The 20,022-nt window shown below is 37.2% G+C and overlaps 1 protein-coding gene across 1 annotated transcript in view; it reads right to left on the bottom strand.

Annotated features, from left to right (window-relative positions):
* The window catches only part of pcdh1b (protocadherin 1b), a 98,806-nt gene extending 79,169 nt beyond the window's left edge, over positions 1 to 19,637 (bottom strand). The window contains exons 1-3 of the mRNA XM_063000529.1: positions 19,555 to 19,637; positions 8,862 to 9,674; positions 4,202 to 6,367 (exon numbers count right to left, since the gene is read on the bottom strand). Of these exons, the coding sequence (XP_062856599.1) occupies positions 4,202 to 6,367; positions 8,862 to 9,668 (2,973 nt within the window). The 5' untranslated portion in view covers positions 9,669 to 9,674; positions 19,555 to 19,637. The remainder of the gene's footprint in view (positions 1 to 4,201; positions 6,368 to 8,861; positions 9,675 to 19,554) is intronic.
* Positions 19,638 to 20,022: the final 385 nt, after the last annotated feature.

The following is a 20,022-nucleotide window of genomic DNA, read 5'->3' as shown; positions in this document are numbered from 1 at the left end:
AAATGACAAGGTAATATGCTAAAAAGGAATAACATGTAAAATATACTTTCCTTAATATATCTTAGTCAAGGAACGTCACAGGAATTTTATAAGACACTATGTGTTGTCATTTATATGATTGCACTTTTTCCATTATTGTTTAATTTGTCTGTTTACTTAAATGTTCAGGAAATGCATTACGTATGTCATGTTTTGTCTTAAACGCATGTTAGTATTATGCTTACAATAGAGTTTTTTAAACTTGTTTTCAAGTGACCCACCACTTTATTTACAGTGACCCAGGCAACAAATGAAAACACATAAAATTCATCAAAACATCAAATTTATAAAAACAAAACACAAAACGAAATATGCTTAATTAATGAATATGGCATTCTGGTCCCACTGTAGTTTAATGGTTGTTTGTTTATTAGGATTTTAACGTCATGTTTTACACTTTGGTTACATTCATGACAGGAACGGTAGTTACTCATTACACAAGGTTCATCAGTTCACAAGGTTATATCGAACACGAACAGTCATGGACAATTTAGTATCTCCAATTCACCTCACTTGCATGTCTTTGGACTGTGGGAGGAAAACCGGAGCACCCGGAGTAAACCCATGCAGGCACGGGGAGAACATGCAAACTCCACACAGTAAGGACTGCCCCAGCTGGGGATCGAACCCAGGACCTTCTTGCTGTGAGGCGACAGTGCTACCCACTTAGCCACCGTGCCACCCGTTTAATGGTTGTAACGTAAAGCCTCCACAAGGGGGCTAAAGTTCATTAATATTTTATGTGCCTTTAAAAATTTGTTTATTTAATTAGTATTATTTTTCTTTGAGACCCATTATTGTGTAAGAAGTATGAAAACACATTGTTGGCATTCTACCCATGAATATGAATCACTTTTAAGTTTCAAGTTTTTAGGAGTCCATTAAAAATCTTTGTAACGCTTTGCCAAAAAAATCTATTTCAATACCTGTTTTTGGAATACAGCAGCTGCATAGATTGCTGCTTGGTGAAACTTATTAGCCTACTTCACATTGATGGAAAGTTACTATTTAAGTTATGTTTAAAGTCTGGAGACATAAAAAAAAATTAATCTACACCTACTCTCTGTGACTACTCTCTTTCTCTAGTCATTCAGTTTCCAAGACAACTGTGCGCTAAAGAGTTGGAATGGAATGCAGTTGGAATTTCAATGGTTGGTAAGGGTATTAGGGAAAATGAAAGAGTGTGTGTGTTTGTGTGTTAAAAATAATATCTACATACAAAATATACTTGAACAATCATACACTCCTTTCTCCAACACACACACACAGACACACATACACGCACTGTGTTTGTTTTCTGTGATATCTCCGAACTGTGCTTAAGCACAAAGGTCGATTCCTGATTAATAATTTACACAACCTTAAAAGAAAAACACATGCAACTGCAGCAGAGCAAGTGACGAGGAGCTACTGTAAGTCCTAGCCGAGTACAGAATTATATAGACACAATCCAAAATCTTGTGGAAAGCAAACAAAGGTTGTTACAGCAGCATTTGGTCAACTCCATATTAATGCCCATAGTTTTGAAATTTTATGTCTAATGAGATCAACTGTCAGTTGTCCACAGACTTTTATATAGTGTACATTACTTCTCAACTAATGACACACATTTGTTTAATGTCTGTACATATCAATTATTAACTTACAGTCCAGACTGTCTAATAAAAATGTATCTGGTGAAAACTTTTTTAAGTCTCTCTCCAACTTCTGCACTAAAAGTTTTATTTTGCTATTGCCTGTAGATTTCCTCTCAAATAAATCCTTTAAAACTGACTGTCAACACACCAAAAAGCATAGGAGGCCAACATTTTTTTATTTTGTAAAGGTTAAATTATGTTTAATGGTTGTTGGATATTTAGTGTGATACTTCTGGTTCCTTTAATTCTGTCTCTGTTTACAATTTGACTACCTGCTTCTGTTTGCAAGCTTAAAAATCAGCCTTGTGCCACAAGACAGTCCATCTGTCTTGCAGAATTTCCAGGGTAATTCACAGGTTTAGTTTGGGACACATCCATATTGACATAATAATGGGGTATAGTAAACAGATTATGTGGTTTGGGACATCAATACAGTGGACTTATGATGGTACAGTATTTGTGATTTTGTTTATGTGATCTGTATAGTAAATATGGATTGTGATTTGGAACACATCCACAGTGAACTGAAGTGTGACATTTTTAATGTTCATGTGTTCGTATTAAATAGGGTGCAGCTCAGGTAGCAACCGGCTGTTGCTTTGTGTCTGCATCCTGTATTTCTAAGTAAATTGTGTAAAATATCCTGTACTTCATTTTTATTTGTAATTTCAACATATCTGTTTAGCTAATGTAATGTTATTGTTTTAGCTAATATGATAATAAACTGACCCTTCCTGTCTCCGCCAACACAGTCTAATTCCTGGCTAGTCTATTTTACTTTTTTTTAAACGTACCTAAATGTACCTAAATGCATTTGAATTGGTCTGGGACAGTGTTGCATAGTGGATGGATAGTAATCAGACAGTCTTTTATTTAATAATGTATACTAATGTTTATGTGACAGGCTAATCACTACACTTAATGTAAACAAAACCTAAAATTAAACATTAACTTTTCCACTGTAGGAAATGAACAGGCTTCCAAAACAACATGAACAATAACTGTATTAATGGTTCAAAGCATGTATGATTTTCTTTTTTATGTCAGAAAGATTTTATGTAGTTAATGGCGAAATAAACATTGAAGTGAATTACTGTACCTTAAGATTTAATCACGGCTGATAGTGCAATCCAAAAATGCACAACCAAATTTTAATTTTAACTTATTTTTATTGAAACAGAAACAATGCATGTTTATAAAATATTTATGTACACAGCAACATACCATTTAATAATTAATTAATTAAATTATATTAAATCATATGATGACAAAAAAATGAAACGAATGGGGAAATCTGCAGTTATAAAATCAGTTAAGCACACTATGTATGTGTTGTGTGTATGTGCTGTTGTGTGTGTTGTTTGTGTGTGTGTCTGATGAATGAACCTTCTTCACCCCCATGGTACAAACTTAATTAACTTCATATTTTCTTCAAAGCCTCCCCTACGTGGTTTAATCTGACAATAGATCATTATATTAGGTAATGAACACACAATCCTCACCTAAACCCTGTCAGTTTTTGTTGTTTGCCTTCAGTCTTTTTCCTTACTCAAATTCATGGAAAAGTACATCTACTGTGCATTTATGGTTTGGTGGTTCAAGCTGTGTGCACTACAGAAAGCACAACTGCCCTATGTAAAGTTCTAGCTTTAGACAATGCTTTAAATAGAGAGTGTTTAAAGACTTAAAAACAAACAAAATAAACAACAAAACTAGCTTGTAAATAAAAATTAAATTATTTAATTAAATTAAATAAATAAATTAAAAATAAATAAAATTATTTAAACCACAACTGTTTTAATGTAATGAGGTCCAAAACATGTTTGGTTGCCTTGATACTTCACAAAATAAGCTTAACCTACTATAAAATCACAACACTGCAAATTTATCTCTGTCTTTGTTGTAAAAAAAATAAATAAAATAAACCAGGCTGCATCTCATTCAGGATGGGCTTTATACTTTTTTTAGAAGGCACATGCACCACTGCCCCAAAAAGAACATTTAAAGTATAGCATAGCATAACAATATAATTGGAGTAAAAAATCATTGTATACTTTTGACAAATTATCCACACTTGCATTTTATGAACATTAATAACAGTTTACAGCTCATAGGCACCTTAATGCAATACAGGACATTGTGTGTGTATGTATGTGTGTGTGTGTGTGTGTGTGTGTGTGTGCTAAAGGCTGATGAGCAGAGCAGCTGAACTTCTGTGCCATTAATCTGTGCAAACTATTTACTTTGGCTTCAACAAAATATTTTTTTTGAAGATAGAGTGCAAAAACAGTGTTATAACATAAATACCTTTTGCATAAAATATATACCAAATTTAATGAACTAATAAATAAATCTGCCTTCTGTAATTAAATAATTCGTGAAACAATTTATATGATCAGGTGGCATGCCTAAATTTGTGTTTTTAATAGCTATATACTGAATTTCAGTTCATAAAACTAATACATTCCCTTAGTCCACATTATGTTGATGTCATACCCTGTCATGTTTTGAAAATGATCTCCTACCTGTTTGGCAGTGTATTTGTGTGGTTGGGTCTTGTAGCTGTAATCCAAATACTGGTCCGAACCAGTTGAGTTGGTGTCCCCGGTCGCTACAAAGGTGTTAGTGGCCGGAAGGTCCTGAACAGCCTGATGCTTCTTTGAAGCAGAGGGGGATTGCGGCTGCAACTGAATAGAAGGAAGGGGTGAGTTGGAACGGTAGTGGCGGCCCAAATCAGGGCTTCCTGGGGGGTAATTGAGTGATAGATGGATTCTGGGACTGTCGCTGTCACTCATCGAGTTAAATTTCAAGCCTTTCTGAAGACTTTCATCTTCATCCTCCTCCAGTGCTGGTTTTGGAGACTTGTTCTTTTTGCACCTTTTAGACTTGCAAATTTTATTTTCTTGCTTGGGCGTGTAAAAATCTTTGGACTCTTTTTTTCCAGGTTGATATCCACTTTTGGCCTTCTTCTGCAAATGGTGCCTGATGACAACAACCACCACAATAACTAGGATGACTACAGCAATTCCTGCAATGCTTCCAAAGAAAATGTTGCTCTGCTGGCCATACACGTAGTCTGGATCTCCAGCAATGTCAGTCTCTAATGGAGTGTAGAGGCTGTGGCCAATCAGAGACTCCACCAGTGTCACATTACCGACGGTTTCATTTACAAAGATGTGGACCAGTGCAGTGGTATGCTTGCGAGGGTTCCCCATATCATTAACTCTTATGACCAGGCGGTGAAGGCCATTGTGCTTCCTGCTCAATTCTTCGGTAAGAGTAATCTCTCCTGTGGATGAAATATGAAAAAGTCCATAAGGGTTTCCACCCATGATGCTGAATTCAAGATCTGCATTCAATCCAGTATCAATGTCCTCTGCTTCCACCTTTTCCACATGTGTTTTTGGACTTGTTAGTGGTGACAAGAACTTGTACGATGAGTTAGAGGGTTTGGTAACATATGGAGCATTGTCATTTACATCGAGGACATTTATTGAAATTCCCACATAGGAAGAGCGAGGAGGGTCACCTCCATCAACAGCTTTTAGTCGAAATGTGTATGTGTTTTCCTTTTCCCGATCAAAAGAAATGCTTGAAAGGATGGTGAATGTTCCATTCTGAATTAAAAACCTTCCATTGTCTGGTTCTACTGATAGGTAAACCTGGGCATTTTCGCCCTTGTCAACATCTGTGACAGTCACCATCCCCACTGCACTAAGAGGGGGCAGATTCTCCAGAACTGAAAAAGTGTAAGTGTTTAGCATGAATTTAGGATCATTGTCATTGCGGTCAAGTACATTAATTACAACTGTTGCTGTTCCCATCATACTGGGACCCCCTTTATCCATTGCCTCAACAAGAAACTTGTAGCATTCTCTGTGCTCACGGTCCAGTTGATTCATCACTTGGATTTCTCCTGTGTTAGGATTAATTTTGAAAAGCCCCTTGATGTCTGAGTCTACAATTATTTTGTATGTCAACTCAGCGTTGGTCCCACTATCAGCATCTGTGGCTACTACATGCAAAACTTTATCACCTGGCTGGTTGTCTTCTGAAAAGTCTACTTCATACTGTGATGAAGAAAAAACTGGAGAGTTGTCATTTACATCTGTTACTTGGACTTTTAGTGAGTTGGTGCTGGAAAGAGCTGGGTTTCCTGAATCAACAGCTATAATGTCAATTCTGTATTCTTTGACCTGCTCAAAATCCAATGGTGTGGTGGTCAGAAGGAAGTACTTCCTTCTACTTCCTGTGTCTGAGGCTGACTGTAGCTGAAAAGGTACATCTCCTGCTACTACACAAGTCACCACCGCATTTTGGCCCTCATCTCGATCTGTCACTTCCACCAGAGCTACCGGGGTACCAACAGGCATATCCTCAGAAATGTTGGCAATGCCATCCTCATGAGCCACCAGAGCAAATCCTCGGATCCCGATTGATGGAGCATTGTCATTCTTGTCCTTCACAGTAATTGTCACCAGAGCTTTGGAACTCTTGGCTTGTAAGCCATTGTCTTTGGCCTGTACATAAAATTTCAGCAGACTTCCTTCTTCACGATCTGCTGGACTTTTGACATAGATGGTGCCAGTATTTCGGTTTATGTTAAGCAGGCGCTGCACAATGTTTGGTGGCTGGTAGAAGTTGAATGTGACTTCTCCATTTTCCCCTGTGTCAGCATCATTAGCTTTTACCTTGGGTAAAAAAGAGGGAAAAAATAAGTGTCTCACAACCCAAACTGTATAAACTTTAATAATTATGAAATAAGAAAATAAGGTTGGATAATGTGGCAACCAAATACATTTGGGGAAAAAAAAGTCAATATATGACAGACAGTATATGCAGAAGAATTAAACTACATTAGTGCCAATTCAAGGTAATGATTTAAAAATTAACTGTCCATAGTAAATTTAAACATAAAGTATCAATGAATACTGATGCAGGTCCTAAAAGCGTGTGTTGAACAGTTAGCCCAGGTCTTTAGTAACATCTTTAATCTGTCACTGGCCTAGGCTACTGTTCCCACATGCTAGAACACATCTATCTATCTATCTATCTATCTATCTATCTATCTATCTATCTATCTATCTATCTATCTATCTATCTATCTATCTATCTATCTATCTATCTATCTATCTATCTATCTATCTATCTATCTATCTATCTATCTATCTATCTATCTATCTATCTATCTAACGACTTCTGTCCAGCAGCACTTACCCTTATTGTGATGAAGTGCTTTAAAAAAAAAGGTTATCTGTCAACTGAAAGCGGCGCTTCCACTAACACTGAATCCCTACCAGTTCACATACCGCTCAAACAACAGAGGACGCCATTTCGACTGCCCTTCACTCTGCCCTCACCCACCTGTACAATAATAACATCTACATTTAGATGCTGTTTACTGACTTCACACAGTTATCCCCACCAAGCTGACAGTCAAGCTCAGTGACCTGGGAATCAGCACCCCCATGTGTAACTTGGACTTGGACTTTTTTACAAACAGACCCCAGACTGTGTGGTTGGGTAGTCAGATTTACATATAAATGGGAATCCACTTCTCTGAAGATCCTGGACCCACAACTCCCTCCTGGTGGACAAAGCACAGCAGCGTCTTTACTTCTATCTACCCAAATCCTCACAGGAGAGTGTACTGTCCAACTGTGTGACAGTGAAGTAAGGCAACCACACTGTGGCTGACAGGTGGGCCCTACATAAGGTGATAAAAACTGCTCAACGCATCACTGGTACACTGCTCCCTACCATCGGAGACCTCCACCACCTGCATCATTAGGGACCCCCACCACTCCAGCCACAGACTGTATAACCTTCTGCCATCTGGGAGGAAATACAGTTGCATACATGCCAGAACCAGTCCATCTCAGACCAAAAAACTGTGCAAACATGTTCTGTGTTCAGGCAAGTCAAATCTCAGCCTTTTCTTCTTGGAAAAAAAACACATGATGCTTTCTACAACCCCAAATCGGAAATGTTGGGACAGTATGAAAAAAAAAAAAAAACAGTGATCCTTACATTAACTTGACTTTTATTTCATTGCAGACAGTACATAATGCAGTGCATAATATCATTAAACAGTTCAAGAAATCAGGTGGAATTACAGTGTGTAAAGGGCAAGGGCGCAAGCCTAAGCTGAACACCCATGATCTCTGATCCCTCAGACAACAGTGGATTAAGAATCACCATTCATCAATAGCTGATATAACCACATGGACATGGGATTACTTTGGCAAACCTTTGTCAAGCACTATAATATGGAGTTACATTGACAAATGCCGTTTCAAAACTGTACTAAGTGAAAAAGAAGCCTTATGTTAACCATGTCCAGAAGCGGCATCAAGTTCTCTGGGCTTGGAGGTCTCTGTTATGAATCACAGAGTGGAACACACAGTGGAAACATTTATTGTGGTTCAGGATCTTTTTTGGAAAAAATAGACACTGTGTGCTCTAGACCAAAGAAGAAAAGGACCACCCCCACTGTTATCAACAACCAAAAAACAGGGTCTGTCGTGGTATTGGGATTGTGTGAGTGCCACTGGCAAAGGTAATTTACAACTCCTGTATATAAAGTGTTGTGAGAAGGAATGACAACATCACAAAGTGGTAAATGCTTTACTGTTGAACTTTTTATGGAATGTGTTGCAGGCCTGAAATTCAGGATAAGATGTATATTAACAATTGAAATGAAGCTGACCAGACAAAATGCAACATACTGTCTGCAATGAAATAAAAGTCAAAATAAAGACACTGTGTTTATTTATTTATTTAGTAATTTATTTATTTAATCATTTTCTATAATGTCCCAACTTAACAGTTGGTAGCACTGTCACCTTACAACAAGAAGGGCCTGGGTTTGGTTTTCCGGCTGGGCGGCCAGGGTCCTTTCTGTGTGGAGTTAGCATGCTCTCCTTGTGTTCGAGTGGGTTTCATTTTAATCGCCTGGTTTACTCCCACAAGTCCAAAGACATGCAGTCAGGTGAACTGAAGCTACCTATATTGTCAGGGGTGTTTCCTGCCTTTCGCCCAAAAAAATCTGACCCTGACCAGTATAAAGCAGTAGTAAAACAGACATGAATGAACACATAGAATGAAAACACATAGTAATCAAAGGACATTCCCTGATGTTTTGCACAAAATAGTTAAATAACACAAACATTGTAACTAACATACCTGCAGGACTGTAGAACCAACAGGACTATTTTCAGCAAGTTCTCCATCGTAGTGTGAACGCTCAAATTTAGGCACATTGTCATTGGTGTCTGTAATGGTGATTCTCAGTAAAGCACTGCTGTACCGTGGTGGATGGCCACCATCCATGACTTTGATGTTGAGATCATATGAATCACGTTGCTCACGGTCCAGACTGTCTAAAACAATTAGTTGTGGCACTTTCTCATCTGCATTTCCTGCCACCTGGAGACTGAACAGTTCTGTGACATCTGGGCTAGTCAGTGAATAATCTGCAATACCATTACTTCCTGCATCTTTATCAGTAGCTACTGGAATTGCAAACAGTGCTCCGACATGAGTGTTTTCAGGAATTGATAATGACAAAACGGGTGATGAGAATTGAGGTGTATTGTCATTCTCATCCTCGATCTCAATTCGGCCCTCAATCAGTCGAGGTCCAGAACCTTTAATCAAGTCTGTGATAGAAACTTCAAATTCCAGAAAGCAGGGATCACCCTCAAACAGATTTTGACAGTCTTTCAGTGTTTCACGGTCAATAGGAACTTCTGTTGTAAAGATATCACCTGTTTTTCCATCCACAATAAGGTAGGGGGCACCAACCTCGAGTTTGTACAAGTGACCTGAATCAGGAAGTCCCTGATCTGATGCTAAACTCCCCACCAGTGTGTTTGGTGGTTGCTCCTCCCGTAAGCGATATGTTATAGTGGCATAGGAGGGTGTGAAAAAAAATAATAAGAGAAGCGACATCCAATCAGCCATAACTGACGCCATCACCATGTGGCACATCTTATCCTGCAAAACACACACAAAAGCACACACACACACACACAGAAAGAGGGAAGAAGAGAGAGTTAGAACATGTTTGATTGGAGAATAAAAAGTATATATACAGTGTACTGTAAATGGCCAAAAGATCATGGACACCTGACCATGAGATTTTTAGACTTCCGATTCAAAAAAATGGAGTTGACCCACCACTTTTCTGGTAGGGTTTTCCATAGGATTGGAGTGTGTTTGTGTGAATTTGTGCCAATTTGGTCAAAAAAGGATTTGTAAGTTCAGACATTGATGTTAAGGTGCACAATACAGGCAACTGGAGTTCATGCAGACCAAGTCAGACCATGTTTTATGGACCTATTATTCATGCCTAAACACAAATGCTACAAACAGTTGGAAGCATTTTATTTATTTGATACACCTGTTAACAATGGGTACACCTAAAACACGTAAATTCAGTAATTGAGAGTGGTGTCCACATACCTGGTCATTTATTACATGTATATATAGAGATCTGTGTATGTAAGGATTAGCATTAAAACAAAATAAACCATAGTGGTGTATTTTTACTTTAATTTATTTCCTTCGGCATGATATAAATTGATATAAAAAATATAAATATGAGGAAATAAAATTTCCAGGGCGCTCTGTGTGGGGGTAAGATCAAATAAATAAATGTGATTGTGAGTTCAGCAGTTTTAGCATCTGTTACTATGATGTTGCCACTGTGTCATTTTTGGGGGCCATGTTGGCATCAGGGGCAGGCTAAAACACTACTAATTAGACTACTAATTAACATCCAGCTGACACACACATGCATCCCTATGGCCATTTTAGACTAAACCAGTTTAGACTAAACAAACTCAAGCATGACTACAGCAAAATATAGTTTCTATTAGAATACACTGGCATACATTTTTATTGCAAAAATATTTATTTACCTCTACCTCTCTGTAAAACAGACAACCCCTGCTTGCTGCATATCACAATCCACTACTTCACTCATATTCTTCAATTTTTTCCCATTGTTTTTTATTCGCTGCATATCAGCACACAAACAGTTTGGATCATTTATTGGAAGGAAAAATTCATGAAAAAAACAGACAGACTTAAAGGTTACCGATTACAAGACATCAAGTTGTGTAGTGTGAATACTACAGCAATGGAACAACTCTTAAAGTCGCGTAGTGTGCCTGTGGCATTAAGCATAATACAAACACATTTATAAAATGATCACTCTAAATTTCTTATATTATTAAACAACTGTCAGTAGTCAGTGATAAACATGCCTGCACTGATGTCAGAATATTTGTAACTGATTATTAACTGATGTCTATTAGTAACAAATTCTTATGAAAAAGCATAGCTGTAACATTATACTAGTTACATCTATTATTCAACATGAAATGACAGCACTGGTAGTTTAACAGTATGGGGTACGGCTCGTCACTGAGGAGGCAAGTGTTGCCCAATACCTGCAAGAATGGGGGATGGATGAATCCAATGTACAAAATTAACAAAGATAAATGCAAGAAACAAACTGCACATGCTCACCCAGATAAGAGACGTTCTGCTCACAAAGACAAATGTCTACACTGTCCCCAGTTACATCAAAACTCATGATGGTGAAAGACAAGACCAAAGATAAGAAATAATACAATAAAAAGCAGTGAAAACTGAGTTACCACAACACTAGTCATTCAGGAGTTCAGTATACACCAGGCAGCAATTAAAAATGAGCATAGAAGCTAGTCCATCACAGTTCATCACGGGCAGTCTGCATTCAGTGTAGATTTGTCTGTAGAGCTCCGTTTAGTAAGGTGCATTCACAACACCACACAACCCCTTCCATATAGATTGTTACATGATTGCCAAAGGGTGCCACAAAACTAGGTTTTCTATGAAAATAGCTTAAAGAATGCCTACATCTGAGCCAACGGAAACAAAGTATACCAGCCTCACAGAGCATGTAGGTGTCAAAAAGGCACAGACACCACACTGAGCAAAACCAGTGAGCCAGCAATCAAAAGCCTGCTGATGAGATGCAGACTGTCTGATTGAAGAGACTTCCAAAGACAGTCATGTTTCTGTGTTAATTATCACATACTCTTGGTTTTATTTCATTTTACAAAATATTTCTACTTTTCTGGGGTTTGTACACTGATGAACCAAACATTAGGACAAATCTAAAACTGAGCATGGCCATGCCTATTTCTTTACAACTGTGCATGTCAGTCACAAATACATTAAATGTTTGGCTGATGGTAGTTATTTGTAGTGCACTTGTTGAATGCAGCAGACATGCATAAAGACCTGAGTGACTTTAATAGGTGCCAAATCTTAATGCCAGATAACTGGATTGAAGTAGATCTGAAGAAGGTCAGGACATGAACTGCAAACAGGTTGTTGGGCAGTCAAGACTCATTAATGCCAGAAGACATGAAGAATATGGCATATGGTCTAGACCAGGGGTGTCAAACTCATTTTCACCGAGGGCCACATCAGCATTATAGTGGCCCTCAAAGGGCCGATTGTAACGTATCCTGCTGTGATTGCAGTCTGCTGTTTTTCTTGGAGGCCGAATTCTGCATTTATATTGTCCTCCTTTACCACAGACACGGCCATATAACACAAGAGATGCACCGGTTTCCCTTCCTGAAGTACAAACTTGTATTCACTTTCATTACATTTCCTCCTTCTGCTTAATTTTCTTACTTATCTTCTTGTACATTTTGGGATTATGTGTAAATATTTCTTAACATCATCTACTGGCGGGATGTGTCACTTTGCAGGTCACAAAATCAGCCTGCATTTTGAGAGATGCAGTTAATGTAGGATTTTACAGTGTATTGTAAGACAATCATTCTGCCCTCACTAATAGTTTATCCCCCTTTCTCAGCTAGACAGACAGACAGACAGCTCTATTCAGAATACAGTCGGTTTTATTTGCTTCCCAGCTGTGTGATACACTGTGTGCATCAAAATAAAGTAAAAATACAAACAATAAAAACAATAAAGAACTTAAATACAGTAAAGGCACACAGCTGTAGTCAAGTGTTACATCTGGTACAATATGAGATTTACCCAAACGTAAAATAGCGCTAACGATTTTAGTGTAAAGATACTAATTGCTATAGTAACGATAACAATTGTATTTAATTACGGTAAATTTGTAACTAAAACGCTGTGATATACTCACTAAACATTTACAAACAACTGAGAATATAAACGCCACTACTTACAGACGATGCTTCTGTATTATATTGCAAGATAATTATTTGTATTTATTATTATTGTTTACATTACTGACTACGCTATCCCGCGTTCTTTTGCCGTAAAAGTCACATGGCTTCTCAGCGAAGGTCAAAGTTAGTTGCCATGACTACGATGTCAACAGTTGCTGCGTTTAAAGGCGCAGGTGTCCCATTAAATTATAACTGCGTCTCTGTAACGACTCGAACCATCGCAACAATCATACAGTCGTTTAAGCTCTCGCGGGCCACATAAAATGACGTGGCGGGCCGGATCTGGCCCGCGGGCCTTGAGTTTGACACCCCTGGTCTAGACCATCAGAAGTGGTAATAAAGCTCAAATTTCAGATAATTTAATAGTAGTGTTGATGAACAAATCTAATATTGCTTTTATGAATGCTAAAAGTACAGACAGGTTTTAATTTATCATGGTATTCCTTCTGGAAAGCACCTGATTGGTTGTGATTTTTATTTTTAAGCATGGTAACAATCTCATGTACACTGCTAATGCAGTGAAATCATATTTAAAAATAAAAACAGATTATAAATCAGTCATGGACTGGCCTCCACCGAGTTCAGACCTGAATATTATAGAGGCAGAATGGGATCACCTGGACACAAAAATAAATATAAGACAGTCTAATTCTAAAGAAGAACTCTGGGAAGTGAACAGAGGAGTATACCACAAGATTACTTCTGAACATTACTCCTGAAAAGTTCAAGATGTGCTAAGTGGCAAGAGAGCTCACATTAAATACTTATTTTTGCCTGTAGCAGCCATTTTGTTCTAAATTTCTTATTTATTTATTTATGTGTTAATAGATTTCCATATTCATATACCTTATTAAACACGTCGTGTTAGATACTCACATCTACTTCTTAAACATGTGCACATGCCTTTGCTTATAAATGTGCTAAGGATTTTTTTTTTTTTACAAAAAATGTTACAGAGCATGGCATATAGGCCTTTGTTAGATTATATCATATTTGTGTAATTGTAGATTTTCAGACCCCAAGACCACAGAGCTGTTCAGGATCCACGCTATCTGCTATCTCACCATTCTGCTCAAGATTATTTTTCTGTAATTTATCATATTTACCAATTTACACAAAGAACAGATGGATTACTGAAGGTCTTTGTTCCAATCAGATATTACAAGGTATGTATTTATGGGCACTCAAGATAAATATGCAATAATAATAAATAGCACTGTACTTACCATCTATGATAAAGCCCCAAAATACACAAATTAACCTTCATCCAGAAAGCAGGTGGTGTAAATTCACCCATTAAATCTTGCATGTATAAAATTATCTGACTTTTAAGGTTTAATCTGTCAGTGAGTTTTTTAATAGTCAAACATTTACATATTGAAATTTTATTTTTAAGATAAGTATTAAAACTGTTTTTGTCTGAAGAAAAAATTTCAAAGATTTAAACTTTTTCTGAAAAAAAAAAACTTTATTTTCTGGTTTAGTGAGTTTCAACTATCTAAAAGTCTCTCAGGTTGTGTAAGATGTTTGTCTTTTACCATTCCTCTTAACCTTTGACCTTTGAGTAAGGTCACAGGGCAGACATTTCAGTTTTTTTGTTTTTCACTTACATAGTTTTGTGAAAGATCTTTTAGTGAGACATTTTACAACTTCACAATGTTTAATCATGCTTCAGGCTTGCCGTATACTTGAGATTAAAAACAAAGCTTTGACACAAAACCCTGAGTAAAACTTAAAAAAAGGTTGTAATTAAATGATTTGCATTAGAAAAAGTATCACACAGTGCACATTGGAACCTCTCACTTTCTGTAATTAGTCCAAACATATCACATAGCTCCAAATGTTATAGCACAGAGAAGCTGCTTCAAATAATAATATGTCTGTAATTTTATTAAATGTATTAAATTAGATGTGTAATGATTAAATATATTAAACATTTATATTATATAATTTTTGTCAATATTGATTGAATATTAAAGTGTTACACAAACAATGTTGATATTATAACAGCAACAATTGTAAAACCAATAAAATTAATGAAGTTGTTCTGGGTGGCGCACCAGTCTACTTTGCTAGCTTGCTGCCGGTGAGATCTATCAACCTGCCAGACCCCCATACTGACACATTTGGCTGTGCTTATATAGAAGAATACAATACGGTGAAAAAATCATCAGTGCAGTACAATTTGCAGCCTCTGCTGTCTGGTCAATGCGTCTGCACTAACAATCTGGGGAACAGTTTTGCAAATATGATGAAGCTTTTTATAAGATCCCATAGCGGGCAGGTTAAAATATGTGGCCAGCAACTGTGTGTGTTAAAGGAGGCACATGACTGTTTAACTAAAATAGTAATTAAACTTGTGTTGGTCCACGTAACTTATGAAACATAGTTTTAGTTAGTTAATTAAAGTAGAATGACATTGGATTTCCAAGTCATACATTGTATGAGATCTTTGAGGTTTATTTAAATGTTGTTTGGTTTAAGGACATCAGCCTTACCATGAGTGAATTATGAACACACTCTGTGGCCACTGGAGACAGAATCTCATAAAAATAAGCAAAATGTGTTCTACGGTCACGCCTTTCTCCGCCAGTTTCGAATTTGTTAGAAGCATACCACCAGCTACAGTGCAGTCATTTGCATAAGTAAAAGGGTGCGGTTTAAGTTCATACATACAAGACCACCCATTATGCACCTTTATATCACTCAACACCGAGCAGGTGCAGACATTTGTCAGAATAAAAGAAAAGGGTCCAGGATCCAAGAGCAATGCTTTGCTATGTTAAAGCTTGTCTTTGACTCTATAAACTACAAAAAAAATCATTAATTAATTAATGTGACACCATAGTTGCATGCATGATTCTAAAACTGAAGAAGGTAGTTTTATTTTTAGGTTACTAAAAATAAAAACTACACTGTGAATGCCTTGTTTTCTATATCAGAGGTGCCATGATCAGATTACGAAAGTGCACATTAACCCAATATTTTAATTCCTTGGAGTAATATGGCTATAAAGTGTATGTTAACACACTCATTGTCCTACACCTACACGCACCTTTAACAATGCATCATTTACAACACACATGAGTTTGAAGAGTCTACAAACACACCAGGCTATTGACATGTGGCTGGGTGTGTAATCTTCATCCATTTTAATCACAACAGACCCCACACAACACACACTGTGTGTTGCTGTTCATAAAAACTAGGGGTACTTTTGAGTAGTCAGTCCACCTAAGGTGGAAGGAAAGCAAAGAGGACGTTTTTAACACCCCAAAATAGTGACTGCTGGGGATGCCCCAGTTCTTAATACCCCAAAAATAGTGACCCCTGGGAATGCCCCAACCACTGCTGAGATTCAAACCCGACTGACCATCTACACATACATGATGGCCAAAGCCCTGCAATGGATTTGTTTTCTGTCATGGATATCTCTGCCTTGCGCCCAGTATTTCCCGGTGAAACTGGATCCACTGTGTCCCTGACCCCGGATAAAGCTGTTCATAAAAACTTAATGAAAACAAAAAGGGAAATATCTTTTACTTAGACAAAGTATAAACATAATGGCTTGATCAGCCATCAAGCTAGACAGATTGACAGCCTGAAGGATAGACGAAGAAATAGATAGATTGACAAAGGGATATTAGGATAGGTAGATCAACAGAGGAATACATAGTTCAGGTGTTTTAGCAATACCTATTGCTAACTGGTAAAACAGTATAATAAGTAAATAGAAAAGAAACATATACTTCCAATTCTATAAAAAGCATTTGGGAAAGGCAGTTTCTGCTTCACCATGAAAGAACCCAAATTGCCCAAAGAAAAGTCTATAAACACATAGTGTAACAAGTTTGGTGTCCTGGAGCCCTCTCACATCACGCACACACACATCTTACACACCCATACATACACGTCTTCCTTTCTGCCAACTGCAAAACATACACCCCAAACCAGTCCACTCTGAGGCAGACACAGAAGGAAGTTAACAGATTTAACAGACCAATTGCTACTTTGAATCCACTTTATAATTTTCTTTCTCTTTGTCTCATGAAACAAAAAAAGATTACTTCAATGTCTGTCAACATCCTGTGACACTAAAAGCTGCAAACACACACATTTTAACCAAACATGTCAACATCAATTTCCACTCTCACTTTTTATTTCTTTAACTATTAAGCCTCAAGCACAATTATTGGTTGTGTCCCAAACCACCATACTGCTATACCAAACTAAGTATTAAATTAGAATGGATGAAATAACCAAAATATTTTATCATATGTCACTGCCACACAAAACACTGTTTTGTGACCTGTCCAATGTGTATTACTGTCTTATTCAATCACAGTAGCCAATTCACTTCTATATGTTTGGAGGTGTGGAGGTGAGGAATAACTGGAGTACCTAAAGGGAAACACAGCACATACACAGGGAAAACAAATAAAACTATACACAGACTGTGATTGATAACTTTCATGTTACCATGCTCTTGCTCGCTTTTTCTAGAGTAGAAATTTCAATTCTCTTAAATTAAAACATCATCTCCTGTGTACACAAATAGCAGAAGTGGTAAGTAACTTTAAAGCCAGGTTTAAATGACTGTACTCTAGAAAAAGCGAGCAAGAGCATGATACAGCAGATAAGTGTCAGCTAGTATAAACAACCACACTGTAATATACTAATAAACATTAGTGAATCATGTCTTCCGTGTTGTATATTAAAATAGGACATTAGAACAAAACCTAATCAACATGTGACTGCATTAAGATGACATTCTTCTGCTTAAATAAATCCAGCGTAGAGCAGCACTTTGGCTCAGTGGGTAGCACTGTTACCTCCCACTGAGAAGGTCCTGTGTTTAATTCCCAGTTATTTCTTGCAGTCAGGTTAACTGCAGCTACCAAAAATGCCCTCGGTGGGAATGTGTGTGTGTGAGTGTGTTTTTGGCAACCTTTCCAGGGTGTTTACTACCTTTTTCACAATTAATCAGATCCACAGCAACCCTGAATAAGCAATAGTAAAACACACAATGTAAAATGGTAAAACACACAAACCATTTTAGTCAGTCTGTAGTAATCTGTCTATTTTCATATTGCTGCCCGATATACCTTATGCAAAAAGATTTGTAAATGAAGAGACTGACAGAGACCAACACATGTAGATGAGACCTGTCATAGTCTTGACTATGTACATTAAAACAAGATAATAAATCTTTATATATTTACATAATATTTATATATTTTTTTATATTCATCAATTTACAAATATGTTTATAGGATAAGTCTATTTGTTTGCTTTGTTTGCATGTGTGTATTTTTTTTTTACTGTTTGTCTGGTCTCATATACTTAAATGATATTTAGTTTTTCTGTTCATTTATACTGAATGAAAGTCTAAGAACCTTAAAACAATAGAAATACACATTGATATGTACATAATACACACAGAATGACACATAATTGCAGTATTACTCTGATATTATCGGTAAAAAATGTATGAAGGATCAGTGAATAATCTCATACCAGTTAAAAAATGTGCTGTTGGGTGTGAGAAGGAACAGGAAGAGTTAAATTATCTTTGTTTGCAGTCACAATAAGTTTCAGTAGAATGACAACTCCTCCGAGATGTGATTAACTGGTCAACAAAGTTTTGTCTTTAGAATTATGTGCACTCCAAACCTGATTAACAGGTTTTACTTTGTACTATGGAAAGCAATGCAGTACAAGAAGATCTAGATAAACCAGATTCCACAGGCCAGACACTGCCTATGGCTGTCACACACACACACACACACACACACACAGGTGATTTACAGGTAGTTAAAAAAACAACCCCCATACCAATGAAAGTATAACAAAAAAGTGTGTGTGGGTGCGTGTGAGGGAGAGAAACTTGAAATATAACTCAAATTCAAATAATATAATTAAAATAATATTTTTTGTCTTTTCACCAGGACAATTCCTATGTCTGTTAGCAAACTGGCAAAGATAGTAAAATCATCTTACTCTCATCAAGAATCAAAAGCCAAGTGTAGATAAATGAATTCATAATGTTGGACCTGAACCACAATACACACTACATTTGTTCTTTTCGTTTACCTATCTCATTTATTTAAATATTAATCAGACGTTATAAATAATGTTAAAATAATCTTCAAAAAATAACTATTTGAGTAAGATTTAACATTAGTAAGGTGTGAACACAGATAACTGCTACAATTTATAACTGCTACAATTAATAACTGCTACTGTTAATATATCACTAAAATTGTGATCAATTTTAACTCATTCTATTTTATAAAATTATTGTTTGAATTTTCTTTCTTTCTTTTTTGTTGTTTTTAGAAAGATCCATCAAATCCAGTCAGTCACAAAAAGCGTCATACACATCGATACACGTCGATGCCCTCCGATACGCACCTGACACACACACACACCTGAGCAACAGAAACGCAGTGGCGAGGCGACTAATGGCTAGACCGAAACTGCTAATTATCGATTCATGTACACCGCTTGCTTTCTGTTGCACGTCGTCGATTGTAAACCACATCCAGATCATACTCGCACACGAATACACCCTGAGTGGACTTTGGTTGTGAAATCACCTCTAGTGTATTTTGCGACCTGTCATGTATGTTAAAATAAACGAGGCTTACCGGAAGGGATGGGAACTCCCGAGCGTCCGTGACACACGATATCCAAAAACAAGCAAAATCAACAAAAAGACAAAGGTCCACAATACACTTCCACTGTGAACGCGTAAATCTGGTACTTCAGATTTTTTCTTTCTCGCGTTGTGACGCACTGAAGGAAACCCGGAGTGCGGTTACGTGTTCAGCAGTATCTCCGTGTGTGTGTGTGATGTTCTGCTTCCATCAGATCCTCACATCACATATTTCAACTACACATTGCCAAAACAGTCCATTTTAACCCAAACCTGTAAAAAATAAACCCACACACACACAAACAATAGACGTATTTTGCGCGGGTGGCTTCCTTTCTGATGAGTCCTCTGCTTTGCGCTTGGAGTGCGTTCCCTTTTCTCCGACTATTTGTAAATGCGAAGCCCTCGCACGCAGCTCAGGACTGCTGTCACACTGGGTAGTTTATGTGGTGAACTTGTT

Source organism: Trichomycterus rosablanca, chromosome 8 (genome assembly GCF_030014385.1).
Source record: "Trichomycterus rosablanca isolate fTriRos1 chromosome 8, fTriRos1.hap1, whole genome shotgun sequence".
In the NCBI taxonomy this organism is placed as follows: domain Eukaryota; kingdom Metazoa; phylum Chordata; class Actinopteri; order Siluriformes; family Trichomycteridae; genus Trichomycterus; species Trichomycterus rosablanca.
Note: the sequence above shows the minus strand (reverse complement) of the source record. Positions and strands in the feature narration are given on the sequence as shown.